The 27,158-nt window shown below is 42.1% G+C and overlaps 1 protein-coding gene across 1 annotated transcript in view; it reads right to left on the bottom strand.

The window, feature by feature from the left end:
• The window catches only part of CCDC81 (coiled-coil domain containing 81), a 34,742-nt gene extending 7,943 nt beyond the window's left edge, over positions 1–26,799 (bottom strand). The window contains exons 1-12 of the mRNA XM_055142828.1: positions 26,594–26,799; positions 24,199–24,260; positions 19,728–19,884; positions 18,204–18,460; positions 15,029–15,108; positions 11,799–11,917; positions 8,681–8,792; positions 7,657–7,741; positions 7,066–7,212; positions 6,069–6,173; positions 2,031–2,203; positions 77–155 (exon numbers count right to left, since the gene is read on the bottom strand). Of these exons, the coding sequence (XP_054998803.1) occupies positions 77–155; positions 2,031–2,203; positions 6,069–6,173; positions 7,066–7,212; positions 7,657–7,741; positions 8,681–8,792; positions 11,799–11,917; positions 15,029–15,108; positions 18,204–18,460; positions 19,728–19,884; positions 24,199–24,260; positions 26,594–26,669 (1,452 nt within the window). The 5' untranslated portion in view covers positions 26,670–26,799. The remainder of the gene's footprint in view (positions 1–76; positions 156–2,030; positions 2,204–6,068; positions 6,174–7,065; positions 7,213–7,656; positions 7,742–8,680; positions 8,793–11,798; positions 11,918–15,028; positions 15,109–18,203; positions 18,461–19,727; positions 19,885–24,198; positions 24,261–26,593) is intronic.
• Between the last annotated feature and the right edge of the window lie 359 nt (positions 26,800–27,158).

The raw sequence follows: 27,158 nt of genomic DNA, 5'->3' as shown, positions 1-27,158 counted from the left end.
GGTTGTTACAATATCAATACATAGATTCCAAATGCTATTGCAACTACATAACTTTTAAAAATATTAGTCTTCTTACCTGCATATCCAATTGTCTTTTATAAGAGACCCTCTCTTCCACCTTATCTTTCAGAAATTTCTCTCTTTGTGCAATAGCCCTGGCAGTTAAAAATCAAAGAACATGAACAGTTTGTTACACTTTAGTAATAAAGATCAATATCATCAAAACATGTTTAATAAGTACTAATGGAAACAAGAGTCTGGTAAATTTCTTTAAATGATATAATATTTTTGGAGCTTTGGCTTTAAGGATAACGAGATTGGGTCAGAAACATACTCAATGACTGAGCTTATGCTTTGCGGGTAGGTTTTCGAACCCTGGCCCCACACCCCCACCCCGAGTTCTGCAAGGAGCAGCTCCAGAGCACAGAGCCGGAAGAAAGCCCCCAGTGCAGCGAGCTGTGGCTCAATTGCCAAACAAGTATGAAAGAATAAAGACAACTGGAGTCAAAGAGATAGTACAACGCGTCAAGTGCTTGCCTGTACTCAGGTGACCCAGGTTTGATCCCTGGCTCCTCGTGTCGGCCCCTGGGTCTCACCAGCAGTGATCTCTAGGTACAGAGCCAGGAGTAAGCCCTGAGCACAGCTGGGAGTGGCCCCCAAACTAGTGATAATAATAATAATTTAAGGATTAAGAAAATAACTCAAATCTTGGTTTACTGGCCAATGCTCTGGACACAGGGCGACAGACAGGACTGAGCATGCAATCACCCATATCACGCCATACCAGGTCACACAAAAGCACAGCAAATGACAACTCTACAAATTACTCATCGTAAGATCACCTTTTGGGGTATTTTGAATAGCAAATTATGACTCTGTTATACACAATATGATCTATCAAGTAAGGATAATGAAACAGCTATATTTTAGAGAAATATATTTCATAGAAATATAATTAATAATACCATGACCTTTGTTTGGTGTTGGGGGTGGGGTACACCTGGCAGTGCTCAGAGTTTACTCCTGGCTCTGTGCTCAGGAATTGTTCCTGATAGTGCTCAGGGGATCATATGGGATTCTGGGGATTGAATTCTGGTCGGTTGCATGCAAGATCAGCACCCTGCCCACTGTACTCTCTTTTCACCTCCATACACTAGCTTTTTAACTGCCAGAAGTGTGCCTAGTTAGGTTAAGTTTAGACTGACCCTGTCTTGGACTCAGGTGACCCAAGCAAGCCCAGTCTCATTCTCTTCCCTGAAAACGTGGAATGAACACTCTAACACTTGTCCACATCTGAGCTGGAATAAAGATGATGGTGTCTAAGGTGCTAGGGCTGTGAGCAGAGGGAAAGGCTTTTCTATGACCTCTCAGGCCTGGTTCCAGTTCTCCAGGTCCCCGTGCATTTCTGAGCTCTGCTTCTGTGGGATGCCCACAGGACTGAGACCAGAGCCTCAGCTGGGAAGATGCCTGCTTCAGGCAATTCCCCTCTCTCACACCCCCTCCAGGTTGCTCTCCTGCTCCTCTCCTCCACTACCAGTAAAACAAAACAATGCAAAATAATGCTAACTATATCAATTGTAGGTTGGCAATTGTTACTGATCATAATAATGTTGGCAGTTGTATTTTTTCTAATGAAATGTTATGGTACTGGCTGCCAGTTGCATTAGTCTGCTCAAGTGGGTTATAATTGTGCCAATGTTTATTCAATAATACACACTGTAGCACTGCACTGTCATTCCATTGTTCATCAATTTGCTCGAGCAGGTACCAGTAACATCTTCACTGTGAGACTTGTTACTTTTTTTGGCATATCGAATATGCCACGGGTAGTTTGCCAGGCTCTGCGGTGCGGGCGGCATACTCTTGGTAGCTTGCTGGGCTCTCCGAGAGGGACAGAGGAATCAAACCCAGGTTGGCCATGTGCGAGGCAAACGCCCTACCCACTGTGCTATTGCTCCAGTCCCTCTTGGAATTAAGATTCACATGAAAATTCTAAATTCATTTGTTAAATCATGTCCAACAGAACTTACATATCTTTGGTCTGCTCTCGCTCTAACTTATCCATCAACTCCTTGTTCTGTTTTTCCTTCTTTGCCTTTTCCTGTTTGATTCTGATTTGTTGTAGCAGACTTTGGGTATATTCTTTATGCTTTGCAATATTGATACCAGTACTCTCAGGTCTTTTATCAAATAAAAAGGTATTCTAAAATTGAAAAAAAAACCAATTCATCTATTTCAGCATATCAAAAGCAACAAATATGAAAGGTAAGTGAGAGAGTATAGTTAATCCACAGAATAACAGGAGTTGTCCAAGGATGAATTTGAGTGCCAGGATACCGGGTTCAAACCCTGGTGTCTCCCATGCACCAACCATGCTCATAATGGCTCAGTTTGAACTTGGCAGCTATTCTGTCTGTGATCCCCAGCACCACGAGTGATTTCTGCTCACACTATAGGAACCATAAAAAGAGGTGTGACTCCCCCAGGACCAAACATAAAAGATATGTGACATGAGTTCCAAAGCCAGGAAGTGTGTTCTGTGGTAAACATCCCAGGGACCCCCAGTAAACACCACAACTATGATTTGTGCACATGCATGAAGCATGCTTCTTTCTCCCAGGGAGCACATGTACAAGCACAAAACCCAGTGAAACCTAAATCTGACATGGGATCCCCAGCAAACATCAATACTGACCATGAGTGAGCGGTGAAATAAGGGGGCTGGAGGTGCGGAGAACCTAATCAGACTGACTGGTATTGGGTTGACCGAAGTCCTACTTCTAAGAAAGAAGAAAAAAGACTATCCTGGAGCAGAGACCCTGAGTTAGCCCTTAATATGCAGGGAAAAAGAAATTCTGAGTAAGTGAACAGTGTGGTCAAGGATGAGAAGAAGGTAGGCAGAGACAGAACTGGACCCTTACACTAAGCCTGGAGACTGTAAACACTGGTGACCAAGAACAGGGACCAAGAAAGGAAGGACTCTCACCCAGACTGAACCTGAACACATAAGCTTTACATCAGAAAACTTAAGGAAGGCAGTGATTGTGACTCTTCTCAGAGTAAGAGACTGGATGGGAGCAAGTTAAGTTGGTTGATTATCAGAGAAGGTCCTTTGGTGGACATAACCGGAATATGTGCACTGCAAAATGTTAGGCTCTATTATGTCCTATCCAGAAGGAACAGTGTAGTGAGCGGACCTTCAGCATATAGCTTGCGGTCAAACATTTGCATAAACGGGTTGAGAAAGCCATTTTACAAGAACAGGAGGACTGGGACATTTTTACAAGAGCAGGATGGTTAGCCAACAGGAACAGAGAGATCAGCCTTCTGGATATCTATTGTTATCTCCCCTAGTTGCCCCGGGTGCCATTAGTTACTTCTAGTTTTACCTTAAGGCCATGACACAAGTAGATTGAAACCTAAGCATACATATGTGCTGTGGAGTTACAATAAAGTAGCTTTTTCTCACCTCTCTCTGTATGTGTGTGTGTGTGTGTGTGTGTGTTTGTCTCCCCTCTCCCTATCACTCTCGCACCCTCTCCTCATGAACCCCATTACCCGGTTCTGTGTGTCGGGACAGAACAGCAAGGCAAAGACACTGAACAGAGAAGCACACAAGACATGTTTCATGAGCTGATGTCGGTGATTATGGTTTCAAAAGCAAGGAGAAAAGTAGCTGTTTGGAGGATCTCAGGGCAGCAGAAACTGAGTCAAAAACTTTAACTCATTGGAAAGTCATTTCACACTTTACACAGTTGTGCAATACTTTTTCCTTAACAATTTGTGAAGAACTGATGGCAGGACAAGGAATGTAATGGTCCATACTAGAGTGATATTGCAGAAGTTAAGTTTTACAATGTAGTCACACTGGGTGAAAAAACACCAGACATTGCACGAATTGTGGGAGGTTGGAAGCAGGCCATAGGGGTGTGTGGTATCATTCTAGGTGGAGTGGCTAAATGCTATTATATGTGATGAGGAGGAGAACCAAAACTTCCTTTTCAATCTTTAACATTTAAAATCTCAGAACCAGAGTGAAGTACAGGGGACAAAACACCTGCCTTGTACGTGGCCAACCCAGGTTCAATTCCCAGATCCCAGATGGCCCCCAGAACCCCATCAGGAGTGACCCTGGAGCACAGAGCAAGGAGTAGGACCTGAGCACCACCGAGTTGGTAAAAATAAAGTTTAAAATGTCTATTAATTTGTCAGGATGGAGATAGAACGTCACTGTCACTGTCATCCCATTGCTCATCAATTTGCTCAAGCAGGCACCAGTAACATCTCCATTGTTACTGTTTTTGGCATATTTAATATGCCACGGGTAGCTTGCCAGGCTCTCCCGTGCAGGCGAGATACTCTGGGTAGCTTGCTGGGATCTCCAAGAAGGACAGAGGAATCGAACGTGGGTTGGCCTGCGTGCAAGGCAAACACCCTACCTGCTGTGCTCCAGTCTGAAGAAAGAGCATAGAAGTAATAAATCCAAAATAGAACTTAGGGCTAGGAAGAGGGACAGATCATGTCTAAATCACAAAGGCATTAGTGTTTCCCTCCCCTCTCTCCATCTACTCAATTTCTACCCAACTCCTCTACTTCACACAATCTTCACAACTCTGTGGTCTGAGTGAGGCAACTCTCCTCTCTGACCACCTGGTGCCAGGGATTACCCACATTAGTCTGCCACACTCAGAGCCTGTTTTCCCTACTGAGTCCCCTGAGAGAGACCAAGTCTTACTCCTTTGTATCCCTAACTGTCAGCTCTGAGACCAGCATTTCTGAGTTCAGTAGATAGTTATAAACGAAAAGATGTTTTTGCACTTATATGTTCATCGCAGCACTGTTTACAATAGCCAGAATCTGGAAAAAACCCGAGTGCCCTAGAACAGATGACTGGTTGAAGAAACTCTGGTACATCTATACAATGGAATACTATGCAGCTGTTAGAAAGAATGAGGTCATGACGTTTGCATATAAGTGGATTAGCATGGAAAGTATTATGCTAAGTGAAATGAGTCAGAAAGAGAGAGACAGACATAGAAAGATTGCACTCATCAGTGGAATATAGAATAATAAACTATAAGACTAACGCCCAAGAATAGTAGAAATAAGTACCAGGAGGTTGTCTCCATGGCTTGGAGGCTGGTCTCTCATTCTGGGCAACTCAGAGAAGGGAACACCAAGTAAAATGTGGTTAGAGGTCATGTGGGGGAAAGATGATTCGGGCCGAATATAGACTAGAGACTGAACACAATGGCCACTCAACACCTTTATTGCAAACCACAACACCTAATCAGTGAGAGAGAACAAAAGGGAATACCCTGCCATAGTGGCAGTGTGGGGTGGGGGAGACGGGACTGGGGAGGGGGGCAGGGATGTTGGCTTTACTCGTGGGGGAGAATGGGCACTGGTGAAGGGATGGGTTATCAAACTATGTAAGGGAGAAACATGAGCACAAAAATGTATAAATCTGTAACTGTACCCTCACGTTGATTCACTAATTAAAAATAAACTATTAATTAAAAAAATGAAAAGATGTTTTATTAACTTTATTTCCAGAGTTTCAGACCCCCCCGAGATAATGGTGTGAAATTGAGTTAAAAACCAAAGGAACACATAAAATCAGTGGTAAACCATATGACTCACTGCCAAAGCTGACCTTTTCAGACTTCACACCTACAAATCATGAGGATCTTACTCAGATATGGGTTTTATCTTGGAAGTCTGGGTTGAACTTGTGAGAGTCCAAATGATCCAGCAGGCAGCCAGCTAATATGGTGATTTCTTCAGACCAGCTATTTCTGGATCAGGACTTACGTTTACTGTCCACAAGCAACTGCCACAGGTCTTGGCTAACAATTTCCATAACTGACAAGAGTAAATGTGGCTAATAGGAGTTGTCTTGCAACTGTGAGAGGTGTAGGGACCCTCGCTGGAGCACTTGGGTACTAGTGTCAACCTTTCATAACCCACTTTCACTTCATCTGTTATAAAATGGCACAGTCTGCCAGAGTGTAAATCCAAATAGACTTGAATACTATTAGCAGAAAAAAAATTGAAAAGATTCTTACAGAGAACTCCGGCTTTATTTTCTTGTGAGTCTTTATAGCATCGGCCACACCAAGATTAAAGGCAGCATTTTTTTGATTTTGTTCTCTTGTAGCTAAGCACTTCATCTTTGTAACAAAAGGAGGGGAAAATCAGATATTAAAATAGTGTCTTTAAAGTTTTAATTATGCTACTTCAAAGGTAGAAAACCCTCTGCATTTAGTTGCAACAGTATTTTCTGTTGTTTTTATTGCTCTGTCTATATATAAAACTGTTTGGGGGAATGTTTTTGTTTGTGCCATCTCTATGGATACAGAAAGGAAGAGGAATGGAAGATTTCACAAATGGTTAACCATGAAATCACAAATGTAGGAGAGGATAGTAAGATAATTATTGGAAAAATTCAGATAGAACAAATGTAAGGTGACATTCTGCTTTTATTTGCTTCAGATAGCCATGAATTTGAAGGGAAGGGAATTGATCATGATTGTTTTTTCAGAAATAAAAAATAAATTCATATACTTCTATCAATTCCACCATGAAAATTTGGTCCTTATGGGGCGAGAGTGCCAGCAGAAAGGTGACAGAAAGGGGATAATATTAGTGATATATGCAAAGATTCAGCTGTGCTATATCCATACCAGTGCTGCTTATTGTTGGTGAAAACTTAAACACGCCCTTTTAATTCCACAATTTAATTCAGGAAGACATACATGTTTAAATATGATATGATATATGATAGCATGGTTTTATTTTTGTGTACGGGGTACCCAGGACCATTCAAGTGGCGGGGAGCTCACTGTGGTAGTGTTGAGACTCTGCCGTATAATGATGTTTTCAAGTGGCATTTTATAATCATTTTCTATGATACTATGATAAATACTCTCCCATGTGGTATTTAACTACTTGGTATTTGAAGGGCCAGAGATAGAACATGTTAGAATGTGTGCTTTGCATGCAGGAGGCTCATGTTCTAGTCCCACACTGTATTGGTCCCCAGAACAGTGCAAAACAAATTACCCTTTGTTTAAGAAGGGATTTTTGTTCTTTCCACATTAGGCACTGATGTAGGAGCCTTTCCTCTTCCAGCTCTTTCTTTTTCTCCTCCTTCTTGTCATACATTGGGATAGTCTGCTGTGCCCGTTGCAGGCAGACATAGCACAGTTCCTACAGCAACAAATTTTAGGGCAACTTAATTTTCACTTTATTTTTATGTTCTTTTCACAAGTTCTCCAAGACTGGGAGTATGAATAGGAATATTTTACAAAAGAGTATATTAATGACTTTAAAATTAGACTTTTAGTGATCCAATGAATTTTTTAAAAAGATTATTGAATTCTTACTTGATCAGAAGTGTTTATAGCAACTGAACATTGGATACTTCCCTTCCCAACCTTACTTATGCTAACCAGTAGATATTAACTAATGGATTTGTTACTTTCCAATATGGAGTCCCAAGTACTAAGCCATAACCATGGGTTATAACCATAAAAAAAATTTCTAGGACTATCTTTGACAAACAAAAGTCAGTTCAGTTCCTAGAAACACACACATACTGGACAAATGAGTCAGAGAAAACTTCTGATTAGGTTTTGTTTGAAGACACTGTACCTGTCCAGCCTTATTATGATTTTCACAAGAAGAGTGTTTGAAACTTTTAGGCTTCTTTTTCTTCAGACAATCTGAAAATGAAACTCTATAAAGACAACATAACATCAACTAATGTTCAATATAGTTGACCTGTATAGCACGAATCATTTGGAAGCAAGTGATTATTTGGAAGCAAAATATAAGAAAAATATCTAGGTGCTTTTTTTTATTTTCTTTCTTCCTTCCTTCCTTTCTTTCTTGTTCACACCTGGCGATGCACAAGGGTGCTCGGGAAACCATATGGGATGCTGGGAATCGAACCTGGGTCGGCCGCGTGCAAGGCAAATGCCCTACCCACGGTGCTATCGCTCCAGCCACTTGGTGGTTTTCTTTAACATATCTCTATGTACAGAGGTTATGAATCTATACTTTATGTCAGATAAATCTGGATCCAAAATTCAGTTTCTTTGCTAGGAAAGCTGACTGGCATTAGACAAACCGGGTAAGTTTGCCAAGGCTCAGTTATCAACCCTGTGAGATGGACACAAAACATATTCAATCTAAAAAACATAAAAGCACTAAGTGCTCGCTGTGTACACAATTCTAGGCACACGAGATTAAATGAGTAATACACACACATAAACACATGATTCTTTCAACATGTTTGGTGGTCATAAATGCTATGTATGTCAGGGTGTGGTGGAGGGAAGTATTATATCACAAATGTAAGGGAAGATTGCATACCAAGAAGGCAACAACTGAGTAAATGCTTGTGGAATGTAAGGAAGTAACATTGCAAAATGTGATGGAAAGGCTTTAAGGTAGAGTGAATGGATGCAAAGTCTTTGAAGATGCGGCCATAGCTCTGTGTCCAACGTCACTTAAGGAAAATGAATTAGTGAACAGCACATAGTAGGGACAGGGAATCTGGCAGATCCTGATAAATAATACTGGATAAATGAATGGACATATTTAAATTCCTCACATCAAAATTGACTCAAAATATATTTTGAACAGAGCAATAGAAAAAATACCAATACCTTACCTTTCTTTCTTTACTTCCTTTGCCTCAGATTCTTTCTCCTCTGACTTACACAAGATGGTATCTTTGGCAGTGGGTATAACTTTTTCTTGAGTTTGCTTTAGTGAGAACATGGCTGCATAACAAATGAAAGTGAGCCTTCTTTCACCTTAAATAGGTGACTAATATTTAAGAGATCTTTTAAATTCATGATTTTACCAAAGAAAAATATTTACCTAGGATACATATTTATTGTCCCTTGCCCCATTGTGGCTTAACAGAAAAATCTGTTCACTAAAGACCGTTCAACAGATACAACTGGGGAAAAAACTTTTAGTAATGTAATCCTGTAAGATGTAATATGTAAACCTCTAAGTCACATATGACAAAACCAATATCTGCAATCTAATTTTATCCATTGATGGTTATGCCCAATCAACATCATTTTGTTTAAAATATCAATAGTCAACCTTAAAAAACAAATATCTTAAGTTAAGGATCTCGGTTTCTCTGGAAAAGTCCTAAAATTTTATGCAACTTTGGGAATTGGGGCCGAGACGGCAAGCGCCAGAGCCGGTGAAGGGGCGGCAGCCTTCCGCTCCCTGGCCCGCCGTGGGGTCTGTGCGGGAGCTGGCCCTTGGGTGCCCTGCCTCCAAGGGTGCCTTGGCCGACCCGGGGTCACTCGCAGGGCGCTGACCCGGCGGGGCTGGAGAGGCCGGAGGCAGCTCCCCAGCTCTCGGCCTCGTGGTGCAGGGGCAGCAGCAGGTCTCAAAGTGACTGAACAGGCTCCCCGGGCCCAGCTCGGTGCCCCCAGAGTGCGTGGGTTCCAGTGTTGGGGGGGCGCCCGGGCTCCCACCATGGGGCCAGCAGCACGTTACTGGAGGGACCATCCTGCAGCCTTTCTTCCCTGACTTGCCCCACCACCCATCACATGCTATGCAGGAGGATCTCCCTGAGCACCAACTGTCTGCAGACCCAGGAGGGGGGCCTGCGCCCCTGGGCAGGCTCCGTGGGATTGGCGGCTTTGCCCGCTCAGAGTGCCCAAGCCAGAAATGGTGGCAGCCCTGGCCCCAGTCCTGGTCCCTGCCCGGCAGCTGTTGCCATCAGCACTGAGGCCCCAGGGGCAGAGCACCACCAGGGCGTCACCCTGGACCTGCGGGCAAGTACACCAGCAACCTGACATGCCCTCAGTCTTCCCACACCCCCCAACCACCTCCTTGCTTCTGGCTGGGCCCCAACAACTCAGGACCAAGTTTCCTGAGAAATTAAATGCCAAAAGTAAGGTACACATGAGCTACACCCACAAACCACCTCTGGTTCAGCCATATAAGCTCATTTATTGGCCTTGTTTCAGAGATTCGTGAATAAATCTCTAAAGAGATCAAAAGCAGCAGTTAGCCTCAAACTTGCACAATGCTGCACAATCTGGGGCACATTGGATGAGGGGGCAGTTAGCCCAATGCCAACCCAAGCAGAGCCCCTGGCAGCCACTTGTTCCCACAATCCAAAATCACAGCCATGCCCCTGGCCAGACCCCCTCTTTCTTGGGTCTAACCTCAACAAGACTATTTATTTTTTTTAATTTTATTGAATCACCGTGAGATAGTTACAAGCTTTCATGTTTGGGTTATAATCTCACAATGATCAAACACCCATCCCTTCACCAGTGCACATTCCCCACCACCAATATCCCCGGTATACTTCCCTTCCCCACCCTTCCCCTGCCTCCATGGAAAACAATATTCCCCATACTCTCTCTCTACTTTGGGGCATTATGGCTTGCAACACAGACACTGAGAGGTCATCAAGACTTTAACAAGCTGAAAATTTGTGTGTGCTGTGTTTGTAACTGAAATCTTCAGGTTTTCTCAGAACCAGGGTGGGCTACCTCCCCCCACTTCCCTATTCTCCCAGAAGCTTCAGCAGTCACCCCTCAAACCGACTCCAGCACCACCATATAAGCTCTCCTACTGGCCTTGCTTCAGAGACCCATAAATAAATCTCTAAAGAAAACAAAAGCCACAGTTAATCTTGGACCCGCACAAGACTGAGCAAACCGGGGTAAATCAAGGGGGGTGGGTCAGCCTGGTGTCTGCCCAACCAGAACCCCCGGCAGTTGCTTGCTCCCACAATCCAAAACCTCCGCCATAGCCCTGGCCTGACTCCACTGTCTCAGGATGGATCCCACAGAGACATAATCTGCTCAAAATTCAGGTATGCAGACATTCTCAGGGTTGGGATGGGCTACCGCCCCCCCACCTCCCTGTACTTCTGGAAGCCTCAGCAGTCACATTCATACCCCAAAGCCTCCACCAGTTTAGAAGTGCTACTCCAGCCTTACCCTCCTAATAAAAATACTGAACTCCCTGAACAAACACAATGACCTCTAAGAACCTGTATTGCAAACCATAATGAACAAAAGAAAAGAGAGAAAAAAAGAAAGGTGCCTCTAGGAGAGGGGGTGTAGGGGATGGTCGGAGGGAGACTGAGGACATTGGTGGTGGAAATGTACACTGGTGGAGCGATGAGTATTGGAACATGGTATGACGGAAACCCAATCATGAGTAGCTTTGTAATGGTCTATCTCACAATGATTCAATTAAAAAAATTATGCAACTTTGCCCACATTTCTACAAATTAACAATCTGTTAAAAAGAACAGTCTTCAAAGAGTACCCTAGAACTTCTGAGCATACTAGTATCTTTTTCAAAAGTCTCCCAATTCCTAATATTTATCTTTGCTTTCTTCTGCAAAAGCAACATATTACATTAGACTGAAGACACTAATATGAGAATCTCTTATTTAGCCAGATAGCAATTTTTATTCTCATATATTACTTTATCATAAAATAATATCATTTTTATGTTACATACAAGAAACTTTGTTCATTTACATGACCTTCCAGGATCTCACAGGCACTGAGTTTGAGTCTCACAAAGCAAAAGGCACAGTTGAAAAAGCCTGAGGATTTTACCTGGTTAGGGCAAGATACAAGATTCCAGGAAGAGGAGTTGTTTCTTAGATAGTACAGTGATCATTCACAACTGTAACTTTACTTGCTGTAGAAGCTGGAGTTGCTAAGGAATACGGCTAGATTAGTGATTAATAAAGATAGGCTGTACTTAGTAACAATTCGACCTACCTCTGTCATCATCTTTGCCTGACTTTTCTTTTGTTAAAGCTGTTCTTGGCTTACTCTGTTCACTTTCTTCAGTAATAGTTTCCATTCGTAATTTTTTCTCACTCTCCTTCATATCAGTCCTAAGAATAAAGCAAGGCTTTTTGTCTACTGAACTAGACCCAAATAGGTGACAATGTAAACTCTCAATTATAAGAAGTGTAATCAGTCAGCTGGAAAATTCTGCAATCAGTCTGAGTGTTGGGGGAAAATTCCAAATAATAATGGTGAGTCTGGTGTCAAAATATTGAATGTAATCAAAGGAGAGAGAGAGAGAGAGAGAGAGAGAGAGAGAGAGAGAGAGAGAATAATGTGGAAATCATCTGATCATCTGCCACACAGGTGGGGGGAGGGTGTGGAGGGTATACTGGAGGTTTTGGTGGTGGAAAATGTGCACTGGTGAGGGAATGGATGTTTCATCATTGTATGACTAAGACTTAAACCCGAAAGCTTTGTAACTGTTCTCATGGTGATTAAATAAATAAATTTATTTTAAAAAAAGGGGGCTGGAGTGATAGCACAGCGGGTAAGGGCATTTGCCTTGCATGCGGCCGACCCGAGTTCAAATCCCAGCATCCCATATGGTCCCCTGAGCACCGCCAGGAGTAATTCCTGAGTGCAGAGCCAGGAGTAACCTCTGAGCATCGCCAGTTGTGACCCAAAAAGCAAAAAATAAATAAATAAATAAATAAATAAGAAAATTCTGCAATCAGTCTATGTCCTCGTCAGAGGCTTATTGCTTTGGTTTGCTGAATACAAATCAGATTCACCCTTTTTGAGACCAAGTCTGGAAGCCAAAACCTTCCACTTCTATACTGAGGTCTCAAAAATAGATCTTTTATATAAAAGATGAGATTTAAGTTTTAGATTCTGATTTGTTTTAATGTCTTTGTCTTTTACAACCAGATGTCATAGGGATGTAATAGCGAAAGGTGGTTTTTTGAAATATTGAAGAGAAAGATTAAATAGGTAAAGAAATAATTCAGAAATAAGAATTTCTTTTCTCTGCTCTTTTTCTCCACATTTCTCCATCCTCTTCTCAGAAAAAGTAAGAAACTTACCATGGGAACAGGAGTTTAATTTTATATATAATTAGAGATTTTCTTTGGCCTCGGGTTAGAGGTAAAAGCACAATACCGGTAAATTTGGGGGCTAAACTTCACATAAATAAAACAATTGTTTTGAGTATGTTCTCATGATCATTCCTAGATTTTCTAATTAATGGCAGTTTCCGTGTCTTACTTTTTTTTTTTTTTTTTTTGCTTTTTGGGTCACACCCGGCATTGCACAGGGGTTACTCCTGGCTCATGCACTCAGGAATTACTCCTGGCGGTGCTCAGGGGATCATATGGGATGCTGGGTATCAAACCCGGGTTGGCCGCATGCAAGACAAACGCCCTACCCGCTGTGCTATTACTCCAGCTCCTCCATGTCTTACTTTTAACTCAAAGTGATTATTTCCCTCCTGGATTGCATAGGTCAAAATATCCAAAGGGATGACCAAGTTTGCCTTTCCAGACATAATTAAATATTCACACCTAAGCTATGTTATATAGGGGATTGATGCAAAGCAACAAACACAAGAATATGTGACAGCCTAAAACCATAAGAAAATAATAATCTGAGTAGTTGTTTGTTTTTGTCTTCTTCCACATGAAATAACAGGTATAACAACACCCAAAAGGAGAGAGAGAACAAAAGGAAAGGCCCTGTCACAGAGGCGGGGGTGGGGGGGACGGGGGGATGGGAGCGGGTGGGAGGGAGGTCATCAATGGAGAGCGGCACTGGTGGAGGGATGGATACTCAAGCAGTGTATGACTGAAACACAAGCATAAAAATATGTAAATCTGTATCTGTACCCTCACGGTGATTCATTAATAAAAAAATTTTTAAATACAGTATCTTTAGGATGGGGAGGGGGAAAATACAGTTTTTATAGAGGAATGTATTCTTAGGATCAATAGAAATACATTTAAAAATCAATAACCTATTAAAATACTGAGATTAATGTATATATACCAAACAATATGCCCTGAAGAACTGTGAAAAAGAACATAAAAATATTCAAAGACCGGGGGCTGGAGCAATAGCACAGAGGGTAGGGCATTTGCCTTGCACGCGGCCAACCCAGGTTCGATTCCCAGCATCGCATATGGTCCCCTGAGCACTACCAGGAGTAATTCCTGAATGTGCAGCCAGGAGTAACCCCTGTGCATCATCACCGGGTGTAACCCGAAAAGCAAAAAAAAAAATTTTTGAATAAAATAACTTGCAAGAATAATAAAAAAAAAAGAACAAAGACTAAGCATATGATTAAGGTGACACAATGAGTCTCCTAATTCTTAATGCAGTGTTCTTAGTACTTTATCATGATGCTTTATTTTTTAAATATTTAACAAAATATCATTTAAATTATAATTAAATTTGTACCTCCAAAAACCAGACAAAATTATACATGTCACTTAGTTGTGTTTAATGTATTAAGTGCTATTTAGACATTGGGGAATCACCCTCTAGACAGCTAGTATTTTACTTTTTATTGGTATTAGTTTTCATTACTATTTTGGTAATCATCTCCATTGCAGATACTAGTAGCACTGCCACTGTGTTCGTCTAAAGTTGCTCTATCAGACCCTGCCTCTCTCACCCCCTCAAGTGGCAAAAATCAGAATTCAAATAGGAGCTGGGGTGGGCAGAAATAAGAAGAATTTAGGTCACTTGAAGTGGTGAAAAGTAAAGAAGATCCCAAGTAGGTAAGAATTTAACTAATATTGCAGAGACTAATGTTGTTTAGAGGTACTGCAGAATTTCCAGACAGCAAAGAGCAGTTTTAAACAGGAATATCCTAGTTCCCATTGCTTTTAGTTTGTTTTATTTTGGGGCCACACCAGGGTGCACAGGCATTACTCCTCACTCAGCACTCTGCAATTACTCCTGGCAGTGTTCAGGGGACCACATGGGATGCCGGAAATCGAACCCATTCATCAGGTGCAAAGCAAGCACCATACCAGCTGTACCTATCGCTCTAGCCCCAGCTTCTTGACTACAAAAAGTATCTGCAATGGCCATATTCTGCAGAAAGAGCCTAGACTAAGAAGGAGGGTACTAACAGAAGAGGAGAAACAATGCTAGCTAGTCCAATAGCAAGGAAGACTTGCTGGTGCCTGGAGGAACCTATAGAGCAAAGCACTGACCTTGGAAAGGAAAGGACGCTGATGGGACGCATCTTATCGTTCTCTGTGATAGAAATTACCGAGTCTGCCGTGTAAGGCCTCTAGAAGACAAAGATCAAGAACATTAGACAGAGCGATTGTCCCAGATACAAACAAATCAAAGTACAGATGTTTCAAGGCAAGGTTACAGTGACACTCTTTATTGCTGTTTCTGTTTAAGGGTTCAAGTCTAGAACTTAAAGTTCAATGTGGAACAATGTCATTTATTAAAAGATTTACTCTTCATAGTCACACTAGTCTGAGTTCGATTCCTCAGTCCCTCTCGGAGAGCCCAGCAAGCTACCGAGAGTATCGAGCCCACGCGGCAGAGCCTGGCAAGCTACCCATGCATATTGGATATGCCAAAAACAGTAACAATAAGTCTCTTAATGAGAGACGTTACTGGTGCCTGCTCGAACAAATCGATGAGCAACGGGATAACAGTCACACTAGTAAAAATCTATTGATGCCTTTTCTCAAGTCATTTCCTCATTTTGTCCTCAGCTAATAGCTTATTTTTAGAAGATAGCCAACTTATCCAAACAATCATGACAGTAAGCAAATAGTCTACTTCTATAAATCACTCTCAAGTCAAGTACTTAAAGTAGTTCTGGAGTCCGAGAGACTCATGTTTAAATCCCCACACTGCTAACAACTGTGCAGTCTTAGTCATTAGGTATGTGGTAATAAAAATAGGAACTGATTTAAGGAATTTGTATGCAGTACTCTGTATAAATCGCTAGCATATACTATGTATCAATAGCCTCAATTTAACATTGAGGCTATAAGTTATAGATATGTATGACTCACTTCTGGATTAAAAAAATAAACTTTCAAAATACTTTGGGGAGAAGGGACCAATATGACAATAACAGTTGGAACTGATCACTTTGGGCAGGAACTGAGTTGAAAGTAGGTAAAGGGATATACACGATAACCTTTCAGTCTCTGTACTACAAACCATAAGGACCAAAAGGAAAAAGAGGAAAAAGAGATGGATATGGAGGGAGAGAGAGAGAACATAAGTGCCTGCCACAGAGGTGAGGGGGAATGGAAACCCCACTGGTGGTGGGAAATGTACACTAGTGAAGGGATGGGTGTTGGAACATTATATAACTGAAACCCAATCATGAACAACTTTGTCATTGTGTATCTCATTGTTATTCAATCAATAAATGAAGTTTTAAAAACTACTTTGAAGAGATGCCCAAAATAGACTCTAATGTTTTTTATTAAAAGTTGCATCACTGAAATAAGTAGTTTCTCATAACTCACTACTTTATAGCAATCTTCAAATCGTATTTCATAGAAGTCAGCAAGTATAGAATTAAACTAAAGTTCCACAATTAAATATACTTAGTGTGTTTAATTATTATGCTCATTGTCAATAACAGACGCTAGAAACACACCACTGTGCTCACCCCCGACTTATCCAAACCTTTTCTCATAGAAAAATTTTCAAGATTGTTCATTGAAAGTTGTCTTAGTGACAGAGCAATTAGAACATCTTTTTACAATGCACAATGAAGCAACGAAGCTCTGCAGAATCCTTTAAAATTAGAAGTGGTCTGCACTTTGACTTTGCTTCCGATTTTTCAAATCTTGCTTTTTGTTTTCATAGAAAACACAATTATACCTGTTTTCTTTCTATACACACAGGGCTAGGACCCCTCTTAGCAACCTTATCTGAAGTCGAATTCTAAAGAAAATGGTAAAAGGGGCTGGAGTGATAGCATAGCGGGTAGGGCGTTTGCCTTGCATGCAGCCGACCCGGGTTCGATTCCCAGCATCCCATATGGTCCCCTGAGCACCGCCGGGGCTAATTCCTGAGTGCAGAGCCAGGAGTAACCCCTGTGCATCGCCGGGTGTGACCCAAAAAGCAAAAAAAAATAAAAATAAAAAAGACAAAAATAAAGAAAGAAAATTTAAAAAAAAAGGAAAATGGTAAAAGCCTCATTATGCACATCTGACTCCGTTTCCAACCTCTCAGCAAGAGCTCAAGGAAAGGACAAATTGAAGGATAGAACTAGACTATGTTTATAGCTGTTACACGATTAATTAGCCTTCCTTTAAAAGTCAGACCTGCTCTGTGGGACAGGGGATTACTGTAACATGCCATGATAATCCAATTGATTCATAGAAAGTCATTGTTGGTGCCCTGAAATGTACCCAAGTACATTCAGCACTCAACTAGTTCTGCTGACTACTGAATTCTCAATCCCCTTTAATTCTATGTCCATCTGAGCATGAGGTTATTTAATGGCCAAAACTGATGGAGTCAATTATGAAATTTCTTTTATAATATGGTAAATTAAAAGCTAAAAATACGTTTCCTTGACTCGAATTAGATTTTATTGTAGACTTTATTTTTAAAAAATGTCAACAAAATGAAAGAATAAAGAATCTGTACTTGAATTCCAGTCCTATTAGTTATAGCACCCTGGCTTCAGCTTTCCACATAGTCAGAACACCATTCTCTGGTTCACACCTTCAGGATAGTAATAGACAGTAATGGTCATGTGATGATGTTTTGAGACTGTATAGTACTGTCGTCCCGTTGTTCATTGATTTGCTCGAGCGGGCACCAGTAACGTCTCCATTGTGAGACTTGTTGTCACTGTTTTTGGCATATCGAATATGCCATGGGCAGTTTGCCAGGTTCTGCTGTGTGGGCGGGATACTCTCAGTAGTTTGCCGGGCTCTCCTAGAGGGACAGAGGAATCGAACCAGGGTCAGCCACATGCAAGGCATATGCCCTACCCGCTATGCTTTTGCTCCAGTCTCATATATGTGGAAGAGCTTTTAAAATTATCAAGTACTATGAAACATTCTGAATCATGAGTTTCTACTATTATTTGTATTTTTCAGTTAACACAACTTAAACTTATTTTATCCTTGTAGTAGTCCTTTTTCCAGAATTAACTATCTAGTAATAAGTATTTCTTCTAACTAGAACTGTCACTCAAACTATGTCAAACTAAGTTTTTCTTTTTTTTTTTCTTTTTGGGTCACACCTGGCAGTGCACAAGGGTTACTCCTGGCTACTCGCTGTGCTATCGCTCCAGCCTCCCAAACTAAGTTTTTCTTAAGTGACGACCCTCAGTTAATTATGAGTTATGATGAGATTGGAGGGTTTATAATAAAAACATTGATTTACATTTGCTAAGGTATACACCAAAGATCCGCTGCCATCTACACCATAAAGGAAGTCTTTAAAAAATTTCATCTTCACTTTGTCATCCTTAATAGCAAGGACACCAATTCCCTTAAAAGTAAACTCGACGTGTTTTCTCATAGAGATAGATCGTGATAAAAGTTGCAGTGTCTCTTTTATGCAGCCTTCCACCACATCCTTGTTGAAAGGGCTCTGCAGCGTTACTGTAACAAAGCTTAGTGGGACAACTGGGATGTCACCTGAGGAGAAAAAAAGTTAAATTGCATGAGGAAAAGCAAGTACATATGTCACATACAAAAGTGTACAAATAAGGATGGAGAGATGGCCCAGAAGTAGGGCACTTGCCTCCCATGGACCGGACCTGGCTCTGCTCCTCAGAACCTGCTGTGGGCTACTGAGCTCTGTCAGAAGCAACCCTGAGTGCAGAGCCAGGTACAAGGCCTAAGCACCGCTGGGCTTGAGCTCCCCAAATATAAAATCAATGTACAAATAACTATGAGTCTCACTCACTATTCAAAAATACAATTGACCTTCACCTGAAGCCTTTAATTATATTCAATCAGCATTCCTATAAACAATGAACACAACTGGTTATTAATAGATAACAATCAGTACAACTTTCCCTAAAGGTTTAATGCATTTTTGCTCAAAATATGAACTGTCGGGGCTGGAGCGATAGCACAGCAGGTAGGACGTTTGCCTTTCACGCAATCGACCCGGGTTCGATTCCCAGCATCCCTTATGGTCCCCCAAGCACCGCCAGGAGTAATTCCTGAGTGCAGAGCCAGGATGAACCCCTGAGCATTGCCGGGTGTGACCCCCAAAAAAAGCAAAAAAAAAAAGATGATTGACTAAAAAAAAAAAAAAAAAAAAAAACGCCAACTTTCTGAAGATACTAAAAAACGTCAACTTTCTGAAAATACTCAAAACAAATTTGTTTCTTTTATGTACAGTTTTTGTTTTGTTTTCCTTTGGGTCACTCCCAGAGGGTTTTGGGATTCCCATCAGAGCATAATTCTGAAGTGTTCAGTCGAACTATCTTCCATGAGAGGTTGGAATGCATGCCTGCCTCCCAGTTGTTATATCATTATGGTTTGTCACATCATTACATATCGTATGTATATGATCCACATCATATACATAATTCTATAAATTATGTATTATAGAAGCAAAAGTGTATAAATGAGAAATTTTTCACAGCCTCTACTAATTTTTTCAAGCCAGAAACCCTAAATGAACTGTTTTTTAAAATGCACCTTTAATTTCTTCATGTCTAAAACATGACTGAAATCTGATGTGATGTGATATAGATTTGCTTTGCGGTCACCTTCAGCTGTTCTCACACAGAAGACTCCATTACTCTCCTAGCTAGGCCCTCCCTCCCGTAGGTATACATGGAAAGTGAGTCTCTCAATCAGAAAGTAACAACTCATCAAGGTCTGCTCTTTCGTCTTCATTTCCAGGTCAGTCATATTTTGGAAAGGTTTAAGCATTAAATATATTTACCAGGAACATAGATTTTGTTCTGTTTAAGACCATGTTTTTGTATTAGTTTCTCCGATAGAAAAAACAAAGGCCTCTTGGCTATGATAAATTTGTTGTTTCCTATTTCCAGTCGTTGTCTTATAAAAGTAAATATTCCAAGATCTGGAATTTGAACTCCCTAAAAACATAAAGAAAGAAAATGACAAAATTACTGGCGGTATCAAGAAAAAAATAATTAATATTATTTTCCCAAAACATAAAGAGAATCCCCTGCTCCCCACCCAGACGAGACCCCAAGCGGCCACCCAAGAACGGCTCCTCTGCTCCTGAATGGCCATGATCCCAGAGGCACACAAACCAACCTTGGAAACACAGCGGCTGCTGGCAGAAATACTCCTCGACTGTGAACTAAGCTACGGCCCCATGTCACCCCTGGAGGGATTTTGTCCCTCAGCCTTTCCCCTTTGTGGCAGCATGGCGGCCGCCACCTTTCAGAGCCAATTGGACAGAGAGATAGGAGTTTGCAGTGATGGGGCGCTCAGGAAATCTCTCGATGGGGGAGTGGGGGGCAGAACCAGCCCTGCTACCCGCCCAGATGAGACCCCAAGCGGCTGCCCAAGAATGGCTCCTCCACTCCTGAAAGACCATGACCCCAGAGATACAAACCAATCTCAGAACACAGCGGCTACTGGCAGAAATACCTGTGGACTTAATTACTAAAATACCAGAATTCCAAAACATCATATGCTCTTCATTATCAGCAATGGAAAACAAATTATCTAATGATGCCTTTTCAGCAGGTCCAATTATTGGGGAAAATTCCAAATAATAATAGTTGCTTTTCTGTCGAAAATTGAATGTAATCAAAGTAAAGAGAGTAGGGTCTGGGGCGATAGTACAGCGGGTAGGGCTTTACCTTGCATGCAGCCGACCTGGGTTCAATTCCCAGCATCCCATATGGTCTCCTGAGCACCGCCAGGAATAATTCCTGAGTGCAAAGCCAGGAGTAACCCCTGAGCATCGCCGGGTGTGATCCAAAAAGCCAAAAAAAAAAAAAAAAAAACAAGAGAGAGAGAGAGAGAGTAAAGTGAAAATCATCTGCCACACAGGCAGGGTGGGGGGATTTTGCCCCTCAGCCTTTTCCCCTTTGTGGCAGCATGTCGACCGCCACCTTTCAGAGCCAATTGGACAGAGAGATAGGAGTTTGCAGTGATGGCATACTGAGGTTCTTGGTGGTGGAACATGTGCAATGGTGAAGGGATGAGTGTTTGATCATTGTAAGACTGAGACTTAAACCTGAAAGCTTTGTAACTGTTTTCATGGTGATTCAATTAGAGAGAGAGAGAGAGAGAGAGAGAGAGAGAGAGAGAGAGAGAGAGAGAGAATCAAACTTAGAGCTTAAGAAGGGGGCTGGAGAGATAGCACAGCAGGTAGGGCGTTTGCCTTGCACGCGGCCGACCCGGGTTCAAATCCCAGCATCCCATATGGTCCCCTGAGCATGGCCAGGGGGTAATTCCTGAGTGCAGAGCCAGGAGTGACCCCTGTGCATCGCCAGGTGTGACCCAAAAAGCAAAAAAAAAAAAGAATTCTGTGGTCTCCAAAAAACAAACAACAACAACAAAAGAAACAGTCCACTGTGGGAAGCCTGCCTCAAGGGCTGGGGGAGAGGGATAGAGAAGAGCCCATCTCAGTATCTGTATTGCAAACCATAATGCCCAAAGAGAGAGAGACAGAGACAGAGAGACAGATAAGGAAAATGCCTGCCATAGAGACAGACTTGGAGGGGGGTGAGGGGAGGGGGAGACAGGAGGAAAACTGGGGACTTTGGTGGTAGGAAATGTGCACTGGTGGAGGGATGGGTGTTGGAACAGTGTATGACTGAAACCCAATCATGAACAGCTTTGTAACTGTATCTCACGGTGATTAAACTTAAACAAACAAACAAAAAGAATTCTGTGGTCTGTAAAATCCCTTGTAGCTTTAACAGCTCATGACTAATGTTTTCAAATAATTTCATATGAAAGGTAACTACCAATCCATGATGCTTTCCTGATGACACCTTCCTAATCTGTCACTAAAAGACTGAAGACAGGGGCTGGAGCTATAGCACAGCGGGGAGGGCATTTCCCTTGCACACGGCTGACCCAGGTTCGATTCCCAGCATCCTATATGGTCCCCTGAGCACCACCAGGAGTAATTCCTGAGTGCAAAAGCCAGGAGTAACCCCTGTGCATTGCCGGGTGTGACCCAAAAAGCAAAAAAAAAAAAAAAAAAAAAGACTGAAGACAAAGAAAATGTGTAGGGATGCTATCACTGCATTGACTTTTTGTCTAGGGCTACTCTGACCTTTACTGTATGCTACTTAAAATTTTATGTAGTAAAGAGATAACACAGCAGGTACTTGCCTTGCACACAGCCAACTCGGGTTAAATCACTGATTCACTGAGCACTGCCAAGAGTTATCCCTGAGCAGAACCAGGAGTGAGCCCTCAGCATAGCTGGGTGTTGCCCCAAAACAAAACAAAAATTTAATAATTTACTATTAGATGAAGGAAAAAACACTTTTTTTTTGGTTGAGGCCACACCTGGCAGTGCTCAGGGCTTATTCCTGGCTCAGAGTTCAGGGATCAACCTGGCACGCTCAGGTGATCATATGGGTTGCCTAGGATCTAACCGGGGTAAGCACTGTGCAAAGCACTGTACTATTGCTCCAACCCCTAGATGGAAAGAATTGAAAGGAATGGGATTATTTCTGCTTTCTCGTTTCTCCTTTCAGGTGTTTTGTCTTTCACAACAAATCAGAAGCCCCACAGATGCAAGCTTATCTTGCTTTCAGGAGTGTACAGAGTAAGTGGACAAGGGAATGCAGTGTATTGGGGGAGAGGGGTGTTGCCTAGATGACCCCTGACCCCAGGATATAGGAAGGAGAACAGAGAAAGAAAGAAATCAAGCAGGGAAGTAGAGGCATGCGGGAAATAAAGGGGGGACGAAGTTTCAGGGGTACATCATACATGGGTGGCAGAGAGGAGTGGTAAACTCAACAGCAATGAAAGCAAGAGATCCAAATCACAACCAAACTTTAAAATGTGCCTGTCAAAGAGGCAGGTTGAGGTGGGGGGTGGGGGCTGGGAGGTAACCTGGAGATACTGATGGAGGAAAATCGACACTGTGGGTGGCACTGGTGGTAGGACAGAGTATGCCTAAAACTCAACTATGAATAACGTAAAAATAAATAAATCAGAAGTCCCAGCATCCAAGACATATATACATCTTAGATAAGTAAAAACAAATGCTTTTCTCTTTCTCCCTGGAACTACTTCATACCTTATACTTAGGTACAAAACATACCTGTGCCAGAGAGAGTTCAACAAGCTGTGTATGTTTTACACAGCAAGAAGTCCAGCATAGGGGCTGGAGCAATAGCACAGCGGGTAGGGCATTTGCCTTGCACGCGGCCGACCCGGGTTCGATTCCCAGCATCCCATATGGTCCCCTGAGCACCGCCAGGGGTAATTCCTGAGTGCAGAGCCAGGAGCAACCCCTGTGCATCGCCGGGTGTGACCCAAAAAGCAAAAAAAAAAAAAAAAAGAAGTCCAGCATAGCTCCCTGAGGATCACAGGGTGTATGACCTGTGATACCCTTTATCACACCCTTTATACCCTTTATATATACCCTTTATACCCTTTATCACACCCCACCCCACACACATCACAGATCTACAATGAGCAAGAAAAAAGAATGCAAGAAAGTGAAAGCAGTACTCCAGAAAACTGGTTCCTGCTCTTCCATACCTTCCCGCTGTCTCCCTTCCTAACTGAGTCTCTGCCCAGTTCTACGGAATCCAAACTCAAGTCTTAATAAGAAGAAATAGACCAACATTGGGTGAAGTGTCTCATTTTTTGTAAGTTGAGCTCAGTCTCTAAATTCTTGTTTGTGTTTTGAGAGATTTTCTTGGGGGTCACACCCGGCTAGGCTCAGGGGTTACTCCTGGCTCTGTAATCAAGAATTACTGCTGGTGGTTCTTAAGGACTATATGAGATGCCAGGGATCGAACCCAGGTCAGCCACATGCAAGGCAAATGCCCTTCCTGCTGTACTATTTCTGGCCCTTAGGTACACTCCGGCCCTGTCCCTACATTCTTATATTTCCATTCATACCCACAGAAGGCAAGAAAAGGCATTCTGTCTTTCTATAACTCTTATAGTGAGGAACTATTAGATTATAGATAAAAAGAACTCACCAAGTACCTCTGCACATACCAAGTGGTCAGTAACATGCATGTATCGCTAAAGGAAAAGATCTTGGAAATTCATCACCTAATGATTAAATTATGTTTGTTAAATCTGTTAGCTACAGGATCCAAGCACATGAGCATCACAAAATCACAAGGCTGCAAGTTAAAGTGGGCAACAAATTTGCCAACCTTCTCCCACAGAATTCAGCAAAGTAAGAAAAGGCCCTTAAGACTTCTATATTAAACTGTAAAACCTACCTTCGAGAGTGAATACTGCTGTTGAATAAAATCTGATACAAGTTCCCAGATGGTAGAAACATCTGAAATTCAAGGGATATAAAAATAAAATTGGTTTATGTAAGCACTTATGAGATAGGACCTAATGCTAATAAGCATGTTAGCATAAAATGCACAAATGACATAACTTTAAAAGATGGTTACTTTCAAAAATTAATTTTCCTGAACTAGTTTCATAAACTAAAACTTATCTCTAAATTCCAAAATAATTATAACACACTTTAAAATAACAACATACTTTGGGGGACTAGAACTCTGAATTCCTGTCCAGCGGACAGGAAGCTTGCCTTGCACCCAGGACCACTCCCAACATCATATATCATCATATGTGATCCCTTGCGCCCTGCCAGGACTGGGCCAGGAGTATGCCCTGAGACCTACTGGGCATAGCCGAAAAACCAAATAAGGTAAATTAAAAATTGTTCATACCTTATAAGTTATAAAATAACATGCTTAACATATATATTATTAACATAAAAAAGCTTTCTAATTTACAAAACTTATCTTCTAAAGTTAAAATAGTTACAGAAAGATAATGGAATATTAAACTAATTTAAACAAATATATGAGAGCACATATAATATAGTTGAAGTGTGTGTGTGTGTGTGTGTGTGTGTGTTTTCCAGAAATAAAAGCACAGTACAATGGAAAGATGTGTGGTGTGCTTGAAAATCTCTTGACATTTGAAACTGACCTCCCTGCCCCTACAGACTTCAACAATTTGACCAGGGCTCATGTGCAAACTCACAGTGCAACACTGACACGCTATCATTATATAATATTAAATGCAGGTAAAAAAAGTGTTGGAAAGCATCAGGACTTAATGCAGCTTCTTTAGCTGAGGTTAGGAGTCTCGCTTGTCTTTACAACGGGCTGTTTGTGTAAGGTAGTAACTGGTAATTGGACATCAGCTTCTGTCCTACAACTAGTAAAGCTCCTGGTGAGGAAACCAAGAGTAAACAAAGGGGTGTGTGAGTATTCACGGTGTCTGGCACCTTCTCTGTTGGGTCTGTCTATGGTGAAGACACTCGTCCTCTGCTAGGCCTCTCCGACCCGCAACACAACTCTCCTGGGTTTTCAACCCTATTTTCTAGCCATGTCTTTTCAGTGTCCTTTACAAGCACATCTTCAAACTTAAATATTAGTTATTCTGGGGCTGGAGCGATAGCACAGCAGGTAGGGCGTTTGCCTTACATGCAGCTTACCCAGGTTCGATTCCTCTGTCCCTCTCGGAGAGCCTGGCAAGCTACCGAGAGTATCTTGCCCACACAGCAGAGCCTGCCAAGCTTTGGAATATTCGATATACCAAAAACAGTAACAAGTCTCATAATGGAGACATCACTGGTACCCGCTCGAGAAAATCGATGAGCAATGGGATGACAGTGATAGTGAGATACATATATATATATATATATATATATATATATATATATATACATGTTATTAAAAATCATTGTTTTCTGTGGGCCCCCAGTACTGCCAGGCAGACCCATAAAACAGAAGTTCTCCTGGGCTCAGGCAGTCAGTGAAAGGGGTGACTGCCTCAGCAAGAGCTCCTGGGGCTTGGGGCCAAAGCCTTAGCACAGCGGAAAGGTTCAATCCTTATCATCCCATACGGTCCCCCAGCACTGCCAGGAGTAATTCCTGGGTAGAGTCAGGGATAATCCATGAACATCGCTATGTGTGACCCAAAATTTAAAAAAAAAAAATTTTTTTTTAAATTTTTTAAAAAAGAGTTCTGGCATGTCAGCCATAGAGCAGGTGAGACGGGTTCCGTGCCTGTGTCACCAGCACGAGGCGTCAGGCCCTCTTCCTTCACGGACATTGCAGTTTCTTAACACTGTGCCCGATGTCAAGGGGAAAAAATCAGGTAGCAATGCAGGGCAGGAGAGGGGCACAGCAGGCAAGGCCTGAGCCTGGGCACCTGCACCAGACCTCCAGCCCTCAGCCCTGAGCCTGAGCCAGCAGTCAGCTGTGCGCACATGCAGGTATGGCTAAGAAGCAGTAAAAGCAGTAACGTTTGCATGAAGGGGACTGAGAATGGACCCCTTGGTAGTCGTTTTCATCTAACGTTTATGGAACACTTTATGCTCCACCCCACCTAAGCACAGCATATACATTCTCACACTCAGACAACACCCAGGTGAGGCCCCAGCTCCACCCATGGCTCTGCATGGTCCCCTGAATACAGAGCCAGGAGCTTAGCGAGGGAGGGCGAGGCCCCCAGACAGACAGCTTGGCTAGCCCGTTACTGCCTCCAGCAGGAAGTCTGGCAGGAGGATAGCAGCTGGCTGGGGGCTCACCCACCCCGCAGAGCTCAGGGAAGGGTCCCCTCCGAGCCCCTCCAGGCCCCTACCTTCCTGAGTCAGCGTGGGCAGGACAGGCAGAACACTCTTGTCCATGTTGTTCGGGGAAGGGAAAAGAATGTCCATGATCCCCAGCGTAGGAGCGAGCCTCAGGAGCCTCTTTCCTTCCTTCCTTCAATACACACACGCAAACTGAACCACAAAAGAGATTTTCCACGCACAGGCTCCAATAGCAGGAGACAAACAAAAATGAATTTTAAAAAAAAAGGACAAAAAAGAAAAATTCAAAAAAGAAAACTATAAAATTTAAGTGAAAAACAGATAAAAAATAATTTGTTATAAAAAATGAAACTGATGTGCAAAAGTAATTTGCACAAAAGTGGTTTTCCACTTTTAACTCTGACAACCCGGAATTCTAGATGTTCCTTTAAAATAATGGGGAAAATGAAAAAACGAAAAAGAAATAAAAAGAGCCAAAAATTAAAAATAAAACAATAAAATTAAGGTGAAGAAACAAAAAACAAAGTGAAAAGAAAATGCACAAAAGTGATAATACGAAGTAGTTTTTCCCACACTCAGACTCCAACAACTGGAAACGTCAATCCAGAGTTCCTT

The sequence above is a fragment of the Sorex araneus genome, chromosome 1 (genome assembly GCF_027595985.1).
Source record: "Sorex araneus isolate mSorAra2 chromosome 1, mSorAra2.pri, whole genome shotgun sequence".
Lineage (NCBI taxonomy): Eukaryota > Metazoa > Chordata > Mammalia > Eulipotyphla > Soricidae > Sorex > Sorex araneus.
Note: the sequence above shows the minus strand (reverse complement) of the source record. Positions and strands in the feature narration are given on the sequence as shown.